The sequence below is a fragment of the Sesamum indicum genome, linkage group LG13 (assembly GCF_026168435.1).
Source record: "Sesamum indicum cultivar Baizhima isolate 11 linkage group LG13, ASM2616843v1, whole genome shotgun sequence".
NCBI lineage: Eukaryota > Viridiplantae > Streptophyta > Magnoliopsida > Lamiales > Pedaliaceae > Sesamum > Sesamum indicum.
The window spans coordinates 15,420,412-15,437,831 of NC_142669.1; the positions used below are offsets into that span (position 1 = coordinate 15,420,412).

A 17,420-nucleotide genomic window follows, 5' to 3' on the forward strand; every position below is an offset into this window, starting at 1 on the left:
CAACCTCATTAGTCCAATTTGAGATACTCATCTGACTTCATATTTCATATCATTGAGAGATTTGACCCATATCAAGATTCTGTTTGAATTTAACAACATCACCAACTAATATGATGATGAAGATGCAAGAAATGGAAGCCAAATATTAGAGTTTAGAACATGAGTTATCAAAGTAGGGAAAAGTTGCGAAATTTGTGAAATGGTTTTTGTTGTAACATGCTTTTTGTTTCTGTATAAATGCTGAGTGCAAAAAAAGGGGTGGAGAAGTTTGTTGTACCTAAAGGAAAGAGTAAAGGAGGGACAGGGTGTACCTAAACTAGTTTAGCTGTTTCCTTGAATGAATTTTCAGATTAACCTCTCCCACAAAGATTTATATCTCAATGCAAGATCCAAACAATGACATGCAAACATTGCTATAAAGTAACAAAACCACAACAAAAAAATATATATAGCCTAACGGCTTCTTGATTTCCAATAATAATTTGTCCAAAATCTTCAATATACATAAAGATTATCGCAGTTTCAAGTTTGATAGAATTTGGTCTAGTGAGTTTTCAATAAAGAGTGTTGTCTTTATTTTTCGACGGAATGTTTACTATGTTGCTACTAATATTGAATATTAACAGCGGGAAGAGGGGAGTTCCTATGTTTTATAATTTAAGGTTGGTGTTTGATATACTATGCGTATTTCAGGGGTGTAAATTGAATTCATCCCTATACATAAGAAAATTTGCACGCATACAGAATATTCAAATTCAGTACCCTAAGAAGTTAAGTTTAGAAACATTGACTTTATTTGGTTGATATATTGTAAGGTATTTTTTTTTCCAAATAGAAAAAAATACAAAGAGATAAGTGTGCGAGTCTTTTGAGTTTTTAATATATTTTATTTTGTATTTCATATTTATATGGGGCAAAAGACAATTTTCGTCTCACAGCTATAGGTCATTTTCATTTTAGTCCCGTAAGTTTCTAAGGTTTCAATTTGGTCCCGTAAAACTGAAAAATTCGCAATTTCAATTCAAATTTGGCCGAAAAATTTTGTGGATCGCCGGAAAAAGTCACATGCATCGCATGTGACTTTTAAAATTGGGGGAATCAATCCTGATTGGTTGGAGAAGCTGATGTGGAGCATACGTGGAAATTAAAAAAAAAAGATTGATCTCAAAAGAATGGCAAAGGCGGAGGACGGCTTTTGTCGGATCTTTGCACAGAGGTGACCAAAATTGATGGGACTGGTCTCAAAAGATTCACCAGAACGAGAGGCATTCAACGATGGTCTTTCGAGCCGGTGGTTCGTTCAGACGAAGGAGAAAACGCCGGCGGAAGGTGCAGTCGCGGCGGACGACAACTGAGATCTTCAAAACGATGGATCTTTGCACCTAGTTGATGAAAATGGATGAGACTGGTCCCATTAGAACCGCAGTGAGGAGACGAATCCAATGGTACCAATCCGCAATCGTGGGTCGTCCTGTCGCCGGCGAATCGACGGAAATTGTCCGCGGCGGTCAATTTCAAAGCCCAGTCTCTGTCGTGGTCGGATCGCAAAATTGGTTGAGGGGTTTTGTTCTCCTTACTATGGGTAATCGAATGGTATATGTGGTGGCTAGAAATTCCAAGTAACGGCGGCGGAATTGAAGAGAGAAGGTGGCGGCGAATGGCGGGGATTTCACGATTTTGATTTCCCGTATGTTTTTTTTTTTCTAATTTCCACGTATGCGCCACATCAACTTTTCCAGCCAATTAGAATCGAGCCCCCAATTTTAAAAGTCACATGCATCGCATGTGACTTTTTTCGGCGACCCACAAATTTTTTCGGCCAAATTTGGACTGAAATTGCGAATTTTTCAGTTTTACGGGACCAAATTGAAACCCTAGAAACTTACAGGACTAAAACGAAAATGGCCTATAGTTGTGGGACGAAAATTGTCTTTTGCCCTATTTATATGAGATAGATAAAAATAAGTTAAGAGAAGTATGTGTTTTTAAAACATAGACAAGTATTCAAAATATTATTTTAATTTATTTTGGATATTGGAAACGAATACACCCGTTGCATTGGTTGTGCTTCTTCCCTAAGTAGTGAAGTTGATTATTTTATGATGGTGGGCTCATATATTTGAACTCATAAAAATTAAACAACTAACCGCAAAAGTAAATAATACGATCTTTCATGAAATATGCACGACAGTATTGTACTTATGAATTATATATGATTGATATTAGAGCACATTTGATACATGTGAATATTTTAAATTTTTGTTATATTTATTAAATCAAATTAAGACAAAAATTAATAATAGATCAAAATTGATAAATTTTAAAGGTGTAGGGGAAATATATATACGAAAGTGTTATAGTCCAGATACATTTTTTCAATCAAAGTGATTCTTCTAAATACCTTCTCCTGAATAAATAGTATAGATAGACATAGATAATAATGTATATCAAAATAGTATGTAAAAAACCAAGCTGAAGTCGTCGAGAGAACATAGCACGTGTTGCGTAAATCATTTTAACAACTTGCACAAACATGGAGTTCATTGTGAATAAATGTAGATCAACACAAATAAGAAATTCACCAAAAAAATCTTGTTCTTGAGGGAAAATCATATATACATTCCTGTAAAAGGTTGACTGCACAACACCCCATTTCAAGAAGTATAGGAACAAACCTTTGCATCTTGTATAGCTTCTCAACACAAATAGTGACTTTACAAAAACCTGACTAAACCAAACCATTCATATTTCACTCCTTTAGACTAAAATCATTTTATTGACAGCAACCAGTCACCTGGTACCCCTACTAAAGGCCTGGACTAGCATTCTTACTTCATTTTTCCTTTTCTCTCTCACACAAAAGAACAATCTCAAGAATTAATGAGTGGATAATGTTTGTTTTTACTTTGATGGAACTTCGGGGGAGCAACTATTTATGGGCAGATCAGCAGGAGTGCATACCAAAGCCCTTTGTTGCAAGTGTCTTAAACTCTGCTCCATACTAACTTTTACCATCTCAGAAAGCATCTGCTTTGCTTTTCCTGTTTGATCTTCCCCATCGATTTGAGACATAATATTGCACACTATATTCTCTAGGGTATCGGGTTGCAGCTCCGACCTTGGATAAGGACTGTCTCTCAGCAGTTTCAAAAGGGATTGTGCTTTTAATTGAGATTTGGCCGTTCCTTGAACCGTGAGCTCAAGAAGCCCAGGGATTACGCCTTCTCTAAGGATTGGTTCTCTATATTTGGAACGATCACTCTGGCACATTTTCAAAAGTGCTCCAACTGCATGCTCCCGGCTCTGAAGTGATCCACTCTCAAGTATTTCTACTACTGCAAGTATTCCCCCCTCCTCAGATGTGAGCATTCTTCGTCCCTCGTCAAAACTCACCAAAGATTCTATTAAAGCAGTACACTTTTCTGCTGTTTTGGAAGACCTCTTAGAGGAGTTAAGCAAACTAATCAAGGGAGGAATAGGTTCTGTTTGGAGGATTAGGCTAAGATTGTCAGGATGAGTTGATAAGTTGTAAAGAGCCAATACAGCATCAGTTCTCGCCTGTGAGCCCCCATTTCTCAGAATATCTACAAGGAAAGGGATGGCACCAGAAGCACTGATGATTGGCTTGTTAACAGACGATGCAGACAAAGTGATCAAAGCTGCAGCTGCATATTCCTGTAGGGTTACATTCTCTGACTGAAGGAAGCGAATAATTGGTTTTAGGGCGCCGGCATGAATTATATTTATCTTGTTCCTGCAAATAAAACGAATCCGAATTAGCAGATCAGAATACAGTTATAGACATATGGACTGTTGAGGGACTGAAAATTCTAGCTTTATATTTCAGATAAGCGGGAGAGCATAATACACAATATTATCTAATAAGGTCATTCCAACAAATGAATCAAGGTCAGGACAACGTTTTGGTGAATTATCCATCTCAGGGAGGGCAGAAGGAGGACTTGTCTTCCACCAAAATATCCAGGAATTTGCAACTTCATCAGTGAGTTTTCCTTTCGCTAAAACTTCTCTGGGTTTAAACTTAATAGACTATTAATTTTGATATCAAAATAGGATCCAACCATTCCGAATATGAAGCACAGGAATAAGAATAGTTCATCCAAATAACTAAATTGTGATAATTCTTCAAATTTTTCGAACAATGTAACACACTAAACCACAGAGCTTGTTGGTACTTTCCACTAGATAAGGCAAATATTATAATTACACCAAAAGCCCTTTTGAGCAACACCAAATTTCAAATTGCTTTAGTCTCAATCAACATTAAATTATGGCCTGAACCAGACTAGCAGTGATAAAGGGAACAGAATTTCTTCCCATAAAAGAAAACAGAACCTAATCCATGTGATAGCTTCACAAGCAAGATTAAAGAAAAAGGGTAGATGACACAAGCAAAGAAATGGATAGAAAAGAAAAGATACGAAGAGAAAGAAAAAGAAAAAGAAAAGAGAAAGCAACACGTGAAAAAAGGACCAACCCCTCATTAGACCTGCCTAATTCTAAACAGAGACATTCTATTAACTTAGCAGCGAATATTCGTTGATTGGCTCGGAAATGTCCATAATTTATTGAATTTCAAACTTTCTCAATACCCAGACATTCTATTCACTTAGCAGCAAATATGCCTCGATCGCTCCAAAATATCCATAATTTATCGAATTTTCGACTTTTTGGATAGACGAAGCATAATTCTTGCTACAACAATTTGATTAGTGCATAATGCAGAATCGACCAATTCAGATGCTCTTAATTTGTTTAGTGTTTCATCCCTCCAACTCATTCGCTCATTTCTTTTAGATATACGCCTGCATATGTGATGTGATGAAATGACAAAATGGAATAAAGTATCCATATTGGAAGAAACCGGCTAGCACAAACGCATCATTAACTGATAAAGTATAAATTCAACCGTCTATATATTTTATTGAAACAATTCAAAATTCCCAACAAAATATTGAATTTTCAGCAATATGCCTTCCACTATTCTGTCTGGTTCTCAAATTTTGTGGAATATTACATTCGGAGGCCAGGTTAAATTTTCTAAGGACTTCAGAAAAAACGAGAGTCAAACTTACCAATACTTTCTCTACTATATGTCTTGGTTTTTTATATTCAAATTTGCTGAATCCAAGAAAAAAGGTGTACCAAAAAATGAAAAAGAGAGAAAGTGACCCCAGGGACAGAGAGAGCAAAGGAGAATACCTCATAAGAAATCGAACTTTTATCTGAGAATTGGCCAAAAAAATCATTTCTATGCCTAAAGATTTTGAAATTCTACATAAGAACTTATCACCATGAAACTAAATATTTCCCTAAATCCAAATCCCAGAGTCCAAATTCCATGGTGCCAGAACAACTTGAATTTCAAATTGACAGCAGAAAAATGAACTGAACTCAGAAGTTGCAATCAGGCAAAGCACAGGCTCTGAAGAGATATATCAGGAAGAGCTTACGTTTCGTCTTTGACGGCGAGGTTAAGGATTGCGGCGAGCGCAGCCTCGTTGGCGTCGGCGCAGCCGCAGTGCAGCATGTCCACAAGTGGCCCAACGGCGCCGGAGAAGTGACGCCGGTAGCGCTGCGAAGTCTTGGTCAGACGCCGGATATCCTTCGCTGCCTGCACTCTCAAATTGGGATCATCCGACTCCAGAAGCATGAGCGTCTGAGTCACGGTGGACGAAGCAGAGGGGCTGGAAGCACGAGGCGTACCATCATCAGCATCGGAAGTTGCAGAGACAACGCGGCGGTGGCTGCTCCCACCGCTACTGCCGCTATCTTCCATGCCCATTTCAACTATTTTCTCTTCCAAACTTCGGGATTTGGAGAGAGAAAAAGTTCGTTTGGAGAGAGAAACTGAGAGAGAGAAAGCGGGAGCTAAAATACTAATGGAGGAAACGTAAGGTTGAGAAATGCAGCCGTGGCGTTAAGCAACAGTTACAGTTACAACCCCCCACCCTACCCCACTCAGATCTTTTTATATCTTTTATTTATTTATTTATTTATATCCTTTATATATGTATATAATAAATAATTTTGTATTTTTAAAAAATTATTATTAAAAGAAAATTATAATTGTGGTACTAAAGTTTAGTATGTTTTAGAATATTACTCCCATATTTTTTTAGATAGTCAATATTAATCCTACATGTTAAAAAAATATTGCACAGTTAATCCAGTCGTGAAAAAATTACAATATTTGGAACTAAATTTATAATTTAGGATTAAACTTGAGACTAACTTCACAATATTTTTTTAATGTATGAACTAATTTTGCAACGCGTTTCTAAAGTGTTGGACTAATATTTACTATTTAAAAAAATATGTGTTAATAAAATTGTAGCCCATGACCCATTGGTAGGCCCAACCTACACTATCCAAAACCACTCACGTGGATGGCTGCCCAATTTGCGCCTTAGCCCATTCTTGGGTCAGCCCACTTCACTCACAACATCTCTCTTGGTATTTATCTATCCATCTCCTGCAGTTGTAACCCTAACCTAATTTATACCCCCCGCCCCTCTCTCTTGTCTCGGGAATCTCCATCGTCGCCTTGTCGCTCTTTTCGTTTTCATCCTCCGTTGTTCTTTCCTATCACCATCATCAATGGTTTCACTCTATATAAATTTCCTCTGCTGTTTCTGGTGGTTAGAATAATACAAACATAAATCCCCTTCCTCATTCTCTTCTCTTGCTCTCGATTAAAAGGTTCTATGTGAACTTAGTTCCTTAGTGGAAATCTAAGTAGGTCTGTGTGAATAAGCTTCTGTGGAAAGTTTTGGGTACTTGCAACTGCTGTAGTGGTTGGCGGTCACAGTGGCTGTGGGCTCCCTCTACTGGATTTGGCCCCCCGAGCCAACTGTTTTTCTTGATCTTTTTATATCTATCACTGCTTCTGTAGACTTGTAAATATTCTGATATGTATATGTGTGTTATTTATGTAATATTAATTTGTAATATTAAGAGTTTTCGCATCCCACTCGTAATAGTTGATTAAGGCTTTTGTATTTGGGGCTTACTACTGTGTATTTATCCAACAGTATGGGACTAATATTACAACCACTCCATATTTTCGAACTAAAATTATAATCTTCTCATATTATAAATAAAAATTAAATATATAAACCGTCAGATATTTAAAAAATAAATAACTAAAAGAACCAATTTAACTTATATTCGGTACAACAAAAGAATTAGTCTAGCAGTATTAAAATGACGTGGAGTAACTTTTGTTAAAAAAAAATAATTATAATAAAATTTTAAAATTATCTAATTAGCAATATAACTGTTATATTTAAAAACTAGTGCGACGATATCACTAATCTTCGATTATGATTATAAATATTCTTTTGTATATTAGTATAGACATATTTTTCAAATTAACAATTAGAATTAAATTAATTTATAATTCAAATAGTTCTTAGTATATGATATCAAAGTGGAGTATCAGAGTGAGATAGAAGATCTTTCGCCCTTAACCCCACATCTACCTAGTGAAAGATTTTCTATCTCGATATTACATACTAATATCATTTTTTCTTTTACATACACACTTAAGTTCGAAAACAAAAATTCTCATATAAAATCTTGAAACCAAATATTGAACTATCCCGAAAAAGACATACTGCTGTTATATTCATGTATTATTGTATACACATTCGCTTTTATACATTAATAGAATATTAAAATATAGGACGAAAATGTGATAAAAAATTCATATAATTTCCAGCCCCAGGAGGAGGGCAGGGTAGTTGGTTGATGATGAAGGGGCTTTTTTGTATTAGTTTGCTTTAACTTGACAGTTGGAATTCTGGTAGGTCCTCCATCCTAGATGGGGGGCCTCCTTGTTAATTATTATTATTATTATGATTATTTTTTGTCGGTAACAAAAAGTAATTTGGAATCAAATGATACTATTCTGGTTTTAGGTTCATTAATAAATTAAGAATAATTATACTTTTCTTTTTTGAGATTTGGTGTAATTATTTGTAAATTTTTTGTAGTTTTGAAAATTACATTTAGCACTATGAGGTTTGCTTCCGTCTAACAAATAAGTCTATTCATTGGTCAAAATTCACCGAATATGTTAGGATGAACAAAAAATTGAATTAAAATTGAGGGGGTACTTATAATTTTTTAAATAACAATGGGGTATTCGTAATTATATTAAATTTCAAGAGAGGTCGTTGTAATTTATTCAATATTATTTTAACATAAGTATGTCGATACGCGCATATTGTATCTAACTTTTTAAAAATTTTATATGTACGTCGTATACTCAAGAATAAAACAACTGAATTAAAATTAAAATGTTATAAAATATGGGACTAAAAGAGAAATAAACCTATTTTATAGGACCGAACGTGAAGCAGATCGCTTCCAAATATAAATTTAACGATTATGTGCATGTGAAATGGTTATACGAATTATTATTAATAGAGAGAAAGAAAAATGATCTGATGTGTTGTTTGTCAAGACCGAATGTGTTAGGCGGTATTTGCAAGAATTTAAATTAAGTGGTTTTCCAATTATAACTTAAATTAAGCTAAATGAAGGTATTTAAAAAATATAATTTATACTTATATTAAATTAAGCTGAAAGTTGTAAGTTGGTATGTAAAGGGATAATTATATTTATATTTTCTGATCTATGATTTATTTACACAAATTACCCTGTCTTTTGTATAATTACAGAAACTACCATAACAATCAAAAAAGAAGGAGTATTTTGTGTAATGATGCTAATATTTTGGTGGTGTATGTGTAATAATTTAAAAGATACCCCGATTTGTATAAACAGATCATAGATCAAGGGGTGTAAATGTAATAATTATCTTTTATGTAAATAAATTGAACTTTTTTATGACTTTTATGTCCTAACTATTTTTCGTGTATTTCGAAACTATCTAATGACTATAATCTACCCACCCACCAGGATAGTTAAGTAATTTCACAAATATAAGCTGATAATTTTTTTTTTTTTACCAAACACTTCCTCGTCATTTTTTTTCTTCTTATCTATAACTATTACTTTCAAATACTATCAATTTTCTTAAACTTTTGCAAACGCCCCGAACATTTTTATCAAAAGTAGGGATTAAAATCAAAATCTTGTAACACGAAATTATTTTATGGGACTAAAAATACAGATTTACTTTAATTATCACCACTACAAATTACTTTTAAGAAAATAATTAGGCATACATGTCATATTATAATTTAATGTTCTTGTATGAACTGACCAGCTACCAACTTGGACTATATCGAATTATTTTTATTTTATTTTTTTACAATTAATCCAATATTTATTGTCTGCAAAAAAATCACTAAAAATCTTGGCTAGATGTCCATATATATGTATCATGTGATTCATTAACCATGTGTCTTTTTCTGTCCAACTTTTTCTTATTGGGGGTATTAGAGATGCTGGGAATGTAGCAATCACATGCCATCAGTCCATTAGTTGTACATGTGTAAATTGATGGTTCATATGCTTCACATGATATTTTAAGTATTGAGTGTATGAATGATTGACACATATTTTACGTAATACAGAATTGATAGTTCCTTATAAGACGCACCTTGGCAAAAAAAAAGAATTAAATTTGTTAAGTTGAGCTCTATTTTGATAAAAATCTTCCGAGTGTGAACTTTTGAATTGTCGGACTGTATCTCCTTCTTTTATTTGTAGTTAAATATAGTATACAAACCTTGTTGCGTAAATTACAACCACCTTTCATAAGGTTTGGATAATTAAAAATATTTTATTATTATTTAAAAAATTACAATACCTCCCACTTTTAATGTATGTCCAACAACGAACTCATTCTGTTAGATTATGTTAGGTTTTCATCTAATTTTTGGATGAATGACTAAAATGTCATTTTAAATTATAAATTATAAATTTATTTATTTTTTTAAAAAATTAAAATATTTTTGAAATTAATATGCTCTATGAATTATTTATTTTATCCATTCTCATAATTACTCTTTTACATTCTTTTAGATATTTTTTCTTTTAAAAGGAATTAACAAAAGTAAAATAGTAATTTATACATCGCCACTTGAAAAAAATACGATTTATCCCTTGTGATATAAAAAATGAGCAAAATACCCTTTATAAAAAAATAAAATAGCAAATTACCTCCTTTGTTTCGGAAAATAAAACAAATTATCCCATATTTAAACAATTGATAGGGGTAATTTGTTTCATTTTTTAAAACATAGGGGAATAATTTGCTTTATTTTTTGAAACATAGGGGGGTAATTTATAATTTTTTTTTCATAGAGAATATTTGCTCATTTTACATATCACAGACGCAAATTATATTTAAGGGATAATTACACTCCCCTCTCTTGAGGTTTAGTGTAATTACACATAGACCCTATGTGGTTTGAAAAATTACATCTAACACCCCTGATATTTACTTCTGTCTAATAAATAAGTCCATCCATTAGTCAAAATTTATCGAATTTGCTGATATTAATAAAAAATATAAAAAAAGTCTATATTTACTTCTGATTAACTTATTACTGACTTGTTACATGTCAAATAAGCCTTTTTAAGACCAAATTGCCCTCATACATGTTCTTGCGTTAAGCTATATGAGTAGATATATTTTCATCGTTATAAACTTATAAAGGTAGTTTAGTTCGAAAAAAAATATTTGACCTGTAATAAGTCAATAACAAATCAATCGAGGGTAAATATCAATTCTCATTCAAATTTTTTGTTAATATCAACAAATTTAATGATTTTGACAAATAAAGGAACTTATTTGTTAAACGAAAGCAAACTTTAGGGGTACTAGATGTAATTTTTAAATTATAAAAAATTTACATATAATTATATCAAATTTTAGGATACGAGAGTGTAATTATCGGTATATTTAATCCTCACGACTACGGGCCATTAATTCTGAAAAGCAACCATTAACTGATAAGAGTACTCCATTACGTACCTACCAATTGGTTTGAAATACGTGGGACAAAAAGAAAAGGATACGCTTTGTTTGAAGTCATTTTTTGTTTGATTCATTTTGTTTTATAAAAATAGATAGAGAAATTGAAAAATCTGTAGGTGTATTTTAAAAGTTGTGCAGTATTTTTGAATTTATTTTTTGAATTAAAATAAAATGTTTGAGATATGTTATTGTATGTTTGAATTTGTATTCAAATATGATAAAATACTATTTATATCACATCATGCATAATGGCATATATATACATCCATATATATTTTAATTGACTTAGTTGTATTATATCATATAACATTAATGTATTATAAATATTAATAGTTAAAGCAAATTTTTAGATTCCATAATACCTTTATATAAGTAAAAATAAATAATTGAGACAATCACACTTTTTTTTTTCCTTAGATTTGGTGTATTACACGTAAACCCCCGTAGTTTGAAAAATTACACCTAATACTCCTAAAGTTTGCTTCCATCTAACAATAATATGCTGCCTCAGTGTAAGATAACAATAGTATTTAGCTAAACGTGGATTCGATGAGGTTGTAAATGGTGCATTGTACCCTACATTGTTACATATGTAATTTGACTGTGATAATTTTCATAATCGATATAACTTCTCGAAACATCCAAACTCGTCAATCACGGTATTGAGTTGTGAGTGCCAACCCTATCCAATCCCACCAAATATTAAGTTGTTCAGAAGTTGCCATGCTTGCCGCAACCTATCAAGTTTCCTCTTTAGCTGTTCAATCGTGTACACTAGGTTGAATGTAGGGTCGAATTCAACCTATCGCATATGCACCCCCAGACAAAAGGCAATAAGGTGGACGACTTAGGTCGGTCATTTCACAAACCTTCATGCATTAACTCTATGAATATTCGCTCCTTAATCGTAAAAACGGATATAATTCGAATGACAAAATATAATTAATCCTTAAAAATTCAATAACAGATAAAGTATAGTAATTTCAATTTTTTGTTCTTTTATAAACCAATTACCTTCGCCAGCACAAATTCTACTTAACACAGAATGTAACATGGGGTGAGACCGAAGAAACAAGGTAAATGCTTTGTCCAGCAATTTATAACATGAGAATCTGTGGTCGAACACATGATGCCAAGAATGGTATGGTTATGCAACAGATCATAAGAAGAAAACAAGTGGAGATGATGAAATTGAGCAACATGGAAGAGGCAACAAAAGCACCAGCAACCAATTTAATGAAGTATATCTAGTTTAATTTTGTATCATTTATGCCAACCAAAATCATTTATTTTTATGAGTATAATTATATACTGGACTTACAATTATTTGATGTAGTTACTAAATAATAATGTAGTATTTATTTTTTTATTGTGTTATAAAATATCTTTATTATATATACACACATATATACGACTTTTTGCTAATGTGAAGATAAGAAGAGGGTTTATTGGGTTTGTTTATAAAGGGGAAATAACATTTTTCGTTCTGTAATTTAGAGTCTTTCTACTTTTGATCTTATTGATTAAGGGATTATCACTTTTGGTTCTTTAATTTCAAAAAAGTAGTACTTTTGGTCTTATACACATTTTCGTGATATACTTTTAACGGAAAATAGCATGTGGTAGTTTTACCTTTACACTTTTAATCCATATGTCATGGAATTATTATTTTTGGTCCTATAATTTTTAAAAAGTAGTACTTTGGTATGATGTTCTTAACGGCCATGTAGTCATTTCTATTAAACATTTAAATGAAAGGTGTCATGGGACATATTGGGGAATTGTGTTAAGAACATATTTGATAAGTGTAGTTCTTCCAGCATATGATGAAAACTTAGTGTACTATAATGAAATTTTTGACTTAATTTCTAAAAATCGAAGTAGAAAATGAATCCTCGTTTGTTCTTCAGCTACAAGCGAAAGAGTATGATACTTATCAGATATAACCAGAGCATATATGGAGATTGATGAGTTTCAAAATAGAATTTGTGGCTCATAATGAGATGATAAAGAATCTCTTGTATTCTTGTGAATCTCCAAATTTCAGATTGATATATAAATATTGAAGTTCTAGATGGAAATCAATTGCAATTCCGTACCCTCGACTTAGATAGTGAGATTGGCTTGATAGAAAGACTGTATTTGTATGGAATTCATAACTTACAGGTTCACAAAAACTCTTTAATGTCATGGACTATTGCGATGTGACCACCCATGTCTAAAAAGTACTCTTGAATTAAATGGTTAACAATTAAATATGATTTAATTAATATAAGCAAATCAATTGCCACTTAAATTGTATACGGTATAAGCCAAGTCTAGCTGAACTGTGAACCTAGAGGTCACACACAAATTCATAATTAGTTCGGGCTTGTAAATCAATTAATTAGGGCTTATGTTTAATTAAGGAATTAAACATCATGGGCCCAAACAAGAACTTGGTTCGTTCAGAATTAAGATTAAGTCCAACCCACAAGCCCATGAGACAAAAAGAACAACATTCATTAAATCTAGACAAGACTTCATAAAGATGAATAAACAAAATTGAACTTTGATAGAACTGTGTACGTCGTGGGTACAATAAAGGGGACATGAAGACAAGTTGTCTTTAAGATGAAACTTTTCATCATTCACCATTCCCAATTCTCAAGAAATGAATTGACCGGCCCCTACATAAGTTTTCAGTAGTACTACAATTTGCTAATAATAAATTTAAGACACATAATTGTCGGAAAATTCTTTTTAGTATCCAATTAGATTAAATTTGAATCAATCACATGGTAAGTGCAATATACTTGTTATATGATTGGTGTACAATTTATGAAAAATGATCAATCACTGAACAAGTGTATCACATTTGCTTTGTGATTGGATTAGTTTAATTGAATTAAGTATGGACATAAATTTTTTCATAATTATCTAATTCGAATCCTGGCATCTTTATGGCTCCATATGTAGCAAAAGATTTACGTCAATTATCAATATCTAAATATTAATTCGAAAAAAGTGCAATGAGTCGAGTAAACTATTATTTTTGTCCACCAAAAACTCAATATCATCAAGAAAACTGCAAGAACCGTACGTAGAAAATGAAACATTCTCAAACGACGGTAACATTATTAAGAGATCCGAAAGTCAAAGCCTCAGTAACATCCTTCACGAACGAAGCGATGGCAGCATACTCATTGATCGCTCTCGGTAACGAATCACACCTCAAAAACTCAGGGAAAAACAACCAAAACGCTGTCACCATCACAAATCCAACGGTCAGAGGGGCCGCCATCAACTTAGGCAGCCGCCACCTGCCGTTGATGGCTTTCTTGATCGCTACCTCGATCGCTAAACACACCCCATGCAGCATGAAAAACAAGGTGATCTCTCCACTGGGCTTCCTCCGGCCCAGGTAGAAAAATATCAGCTCGTGCATCAAAGCCGAGACTAGAAACGAGCCCATCACAGCAGGAAGTGGGGCCCATTTCCGGCCTATGATCAGCGTCGAGAAATACAGTACGGGCTCGTAGACCGTCGGCCGTAAAATACGCGTGACCATGATGTTCCATCTCCGACCCCAGAACTCTTGCAATGAAGCCGAGAGATATGGCTCGTCGAATTGCGGCTCCAGCTCTATCCCAACCAGGGCTTTAGCCAACCCCCCGAAAATCGCCAGGATAATTTCCAGCCCGAAGTAAATGTGAAGGCTATAGAGAACCCATGTCAATTTTGGATGAATCATATCAGTATAGTCGTACAGCTTCAAGAACAGGCAAATGAGCAACCCTTTTGTCACGTAATTCCACATGGATTTCAGCCCCTGTTTAGACGTTTTGGATGCAGCTTGCGACTCAATTGGTACCTCGCCACCTGATCCTTTTCGCCTCACAGTTTTACTTTCAGACGATTTATCCGTCTTTTTAAGACTCACGAGCTTCTCGTCTGCAACTAATATAGGGACACAACCAGCAGATTTGATGGGGAGACAGGCGAGGGCTGCAAATCTTGGAAGGGAAACGGAAGGGTCGGATAAAGGGCCCTTCCCAAAAGCAAACAAGAGGAGCTTAAAGTTGGCGAGCCAAGCGAGGAAGAAAGCGGAGGAGCCGCCGAGATGCATGGTGTGAAGAGTGAGAGGAAGGATGAGGTTGAGAAGTAGGACAGGGAGAAGTGCCAAGAATCTGGACAAGCCTGGAGGGAGGTGTTTGGCAGCGAAGAAGCAGTAGGAAAGAGAGGCGACGACCAGAGCCCATACCTTGATGAAGTTAGTGATCTCTCCTTCTGCCCAGTATTCGAGGACTTTGATGATTTGCAGAGACATAATAGTGTTTGGTTTGGTTAATGTAAGAGATCTGGGAAGAGAGGATTGAAGTGGACAGGGAGAGGTGGGAGATCTGGAGCAGTGTTGGTCGGGGGGATGTAAGGAAGGAATGTTAGTGGTGTCATTTTGACTCGGTAGGATTCCAGTCCAGTCGTGCGGGCCAGCCGACGGAATTGACTCTTGAAAAAGATTGGTGGTTTGCGAATACAACGTGCATCCAACTTTTCTATTTTAAATTTTATTCTGTCTTTTATTTTATTTGAAGTATATGTTATGTGTATAATAATTATGCTATTTATCAGAAAACTATATTGATTAATACAAAAGATGTAATAGATTCGAATTAAAAAATTGATTTATTATTTTATGTGGAACATACATTTACAGTGTATTTTGTATTTTGCTAGGAATATATATTCTAGGATGACAAAAATTTTATTATGAAAACAGTTGAAAAGTTAATAATTCAAAGTGTTTTATAGTGACTATTTTAGATTCTCGATCTTAAACTATCTAAACCCGTGAAACCTTAGCTGATACCAACCCATGGACTCACTAAAAAAAAGATAATATTAGTGATAAAATATTAAGTAACAATTTTATAATTGTCCTAAAGATATGTAATAAGTAAAAGTAATTTTGATCTGTAATATATTAGTTAGTAATAAAAATTATATATAAATTTATCCTTATAGATAATTAGTTAAAATAATTATAGTAATGATGTAATATCAACATAAATAGAGGGATAATTATATTTATTGTCACTATATTATCACCTTACATGTATTTTTAGTATTCTCAGTGACAATTTTGTGTACAAATTTTTTGTCCCTAATGATTTCTACAGTGCCAACTTGTATTCAAATATAATGATTGTTAATTAAAACTATAAAAATCAGTATAAAAACAAATTAAAAGTTTTTATCCTAAATAAGTAAACTTAATAATAATTTTAATATTATTATTTAAGTTTTTCTTATTGATATATCTTCGTTTTTGTCTGTAGTGTATTGAATGGAACCGATCTAATTTAGCATTAAATGGAAAAATCCAAAATTGGTGAAGTGGACAACTTGTGACTTTCAACCACAGCGATGTTGATGTGTCATGTTTGTGTCCAGATGGAATTTAGGCAGTGCAACTGGCAGTGGGCCTAATTAAGAACAAAAGTTAAAAACATAAAAGAAAAAAAAAACAAGTTAGTTATTTTATTTTATTTTCTTGTTCATTTTCGAGAGACTCTATCCAAAAGAGATAAGTTTTCAACAGTTACATATTTCAAGTACATGGACAAAAAAGACCCTCTGAGAAGTTGGAGTCTATCTTCTCCAACAAAGCCCAAGACTCTCTCAATAGGGGTGTAAACGAGTCAAATTCGACCTTTCGATTTTGAGTGGTATGACTCGAGTTCGAACTCGAGCTATTTTTTTTTTTATTATTATTATAGATTAAATTATGGGAATCACCAAATTTTTACATAAATTTATAAGTAATAAAATAGAATACATAATGAATATAATGTTATAAATATATCAAAATATAGTATGATATTTTAATTTATTGTTATAAATATAAACTACTAATTAATTTAGTAGTAATATAATTAGTAAAATATACCAAAAAAATCATACTGAACAATTTAAAATTGTAGAAAAAGATCCAAGATGTCGGTTTTTCTATTGGTAAGCAAACTTGTCTTCAAGTTACCTTCGGATATCCAATTGACGAGGTACCATTCCATAAGAATGTCCCCATCCTCTTCTTAATTTCTCGTATTACTTCTTTTGGCAAAGTAAATGCCAAACTCCAATATACACTTAAAGCCGTGAGGACAGATTTGATAAGTTACACTTGAGCTGCAAATGATAATTGGATCCCTTCCCAATCCTTGATGCGTTTGTTAATAATATTACAATATTATAAATTTAATAATTGTCCCTCCCCCCCACACATTAAAATAATATAAAGGGATAATTATACTGTCCTTTCTACGATTTGATCTAATTATACTTTTATTTCCTTTAGTTTGAAAAAAAATTACATTTAGTATAATTGATTTTTTTTTTGTTTAAAAAATAGATCTCTTCGTTAGTCAAAATTTATCGAATTTATTAATATTAGCAAAACAAT

At 33.1% G+C, this 17,420-nt stretch overlaps 1 protein-coding gene and 1 pseudogene across 1 annotated transcript; both read right to left on the reverse strand.

Moving 5' to 3' along the window:
* Positions 1-2,556: 2,556 nt before the first annotated feature.
* LOC105176121 (U-box domain-containing protein 9) lies at positions 2,557-5,909 on the reverse strand. Its single transcript, XM_011098827.3, has 2 exons — positions 5,475-5,909; positions 2,557-3,754 (listed from the first exon to the last, which is right to left on the reverse strand). The coding sequence occupies exons 1-2, from the start codon at positions 5,804-5,806 to the stop codon at positions 2,902-2,904; spliced, it is 1,185 nt and encodes a 394-aa protein (XP_011097129.1). The 5' UTR covers positions 5,807-5,909; the 3' UTR covers positions 2,557-2,901.
* An 8,081-nt stretch (positions 5,910-13,990) lies between these two features.
* On the reverse strand, positions 13,991-15,417 carry LOC105176120 (acyl-CoA--sterol O-acyltransferase 1 pseudogene; annotated as a pseudogene).
* Positions 15,418-17,420: the final 2,003 nt, after the last annotated feature.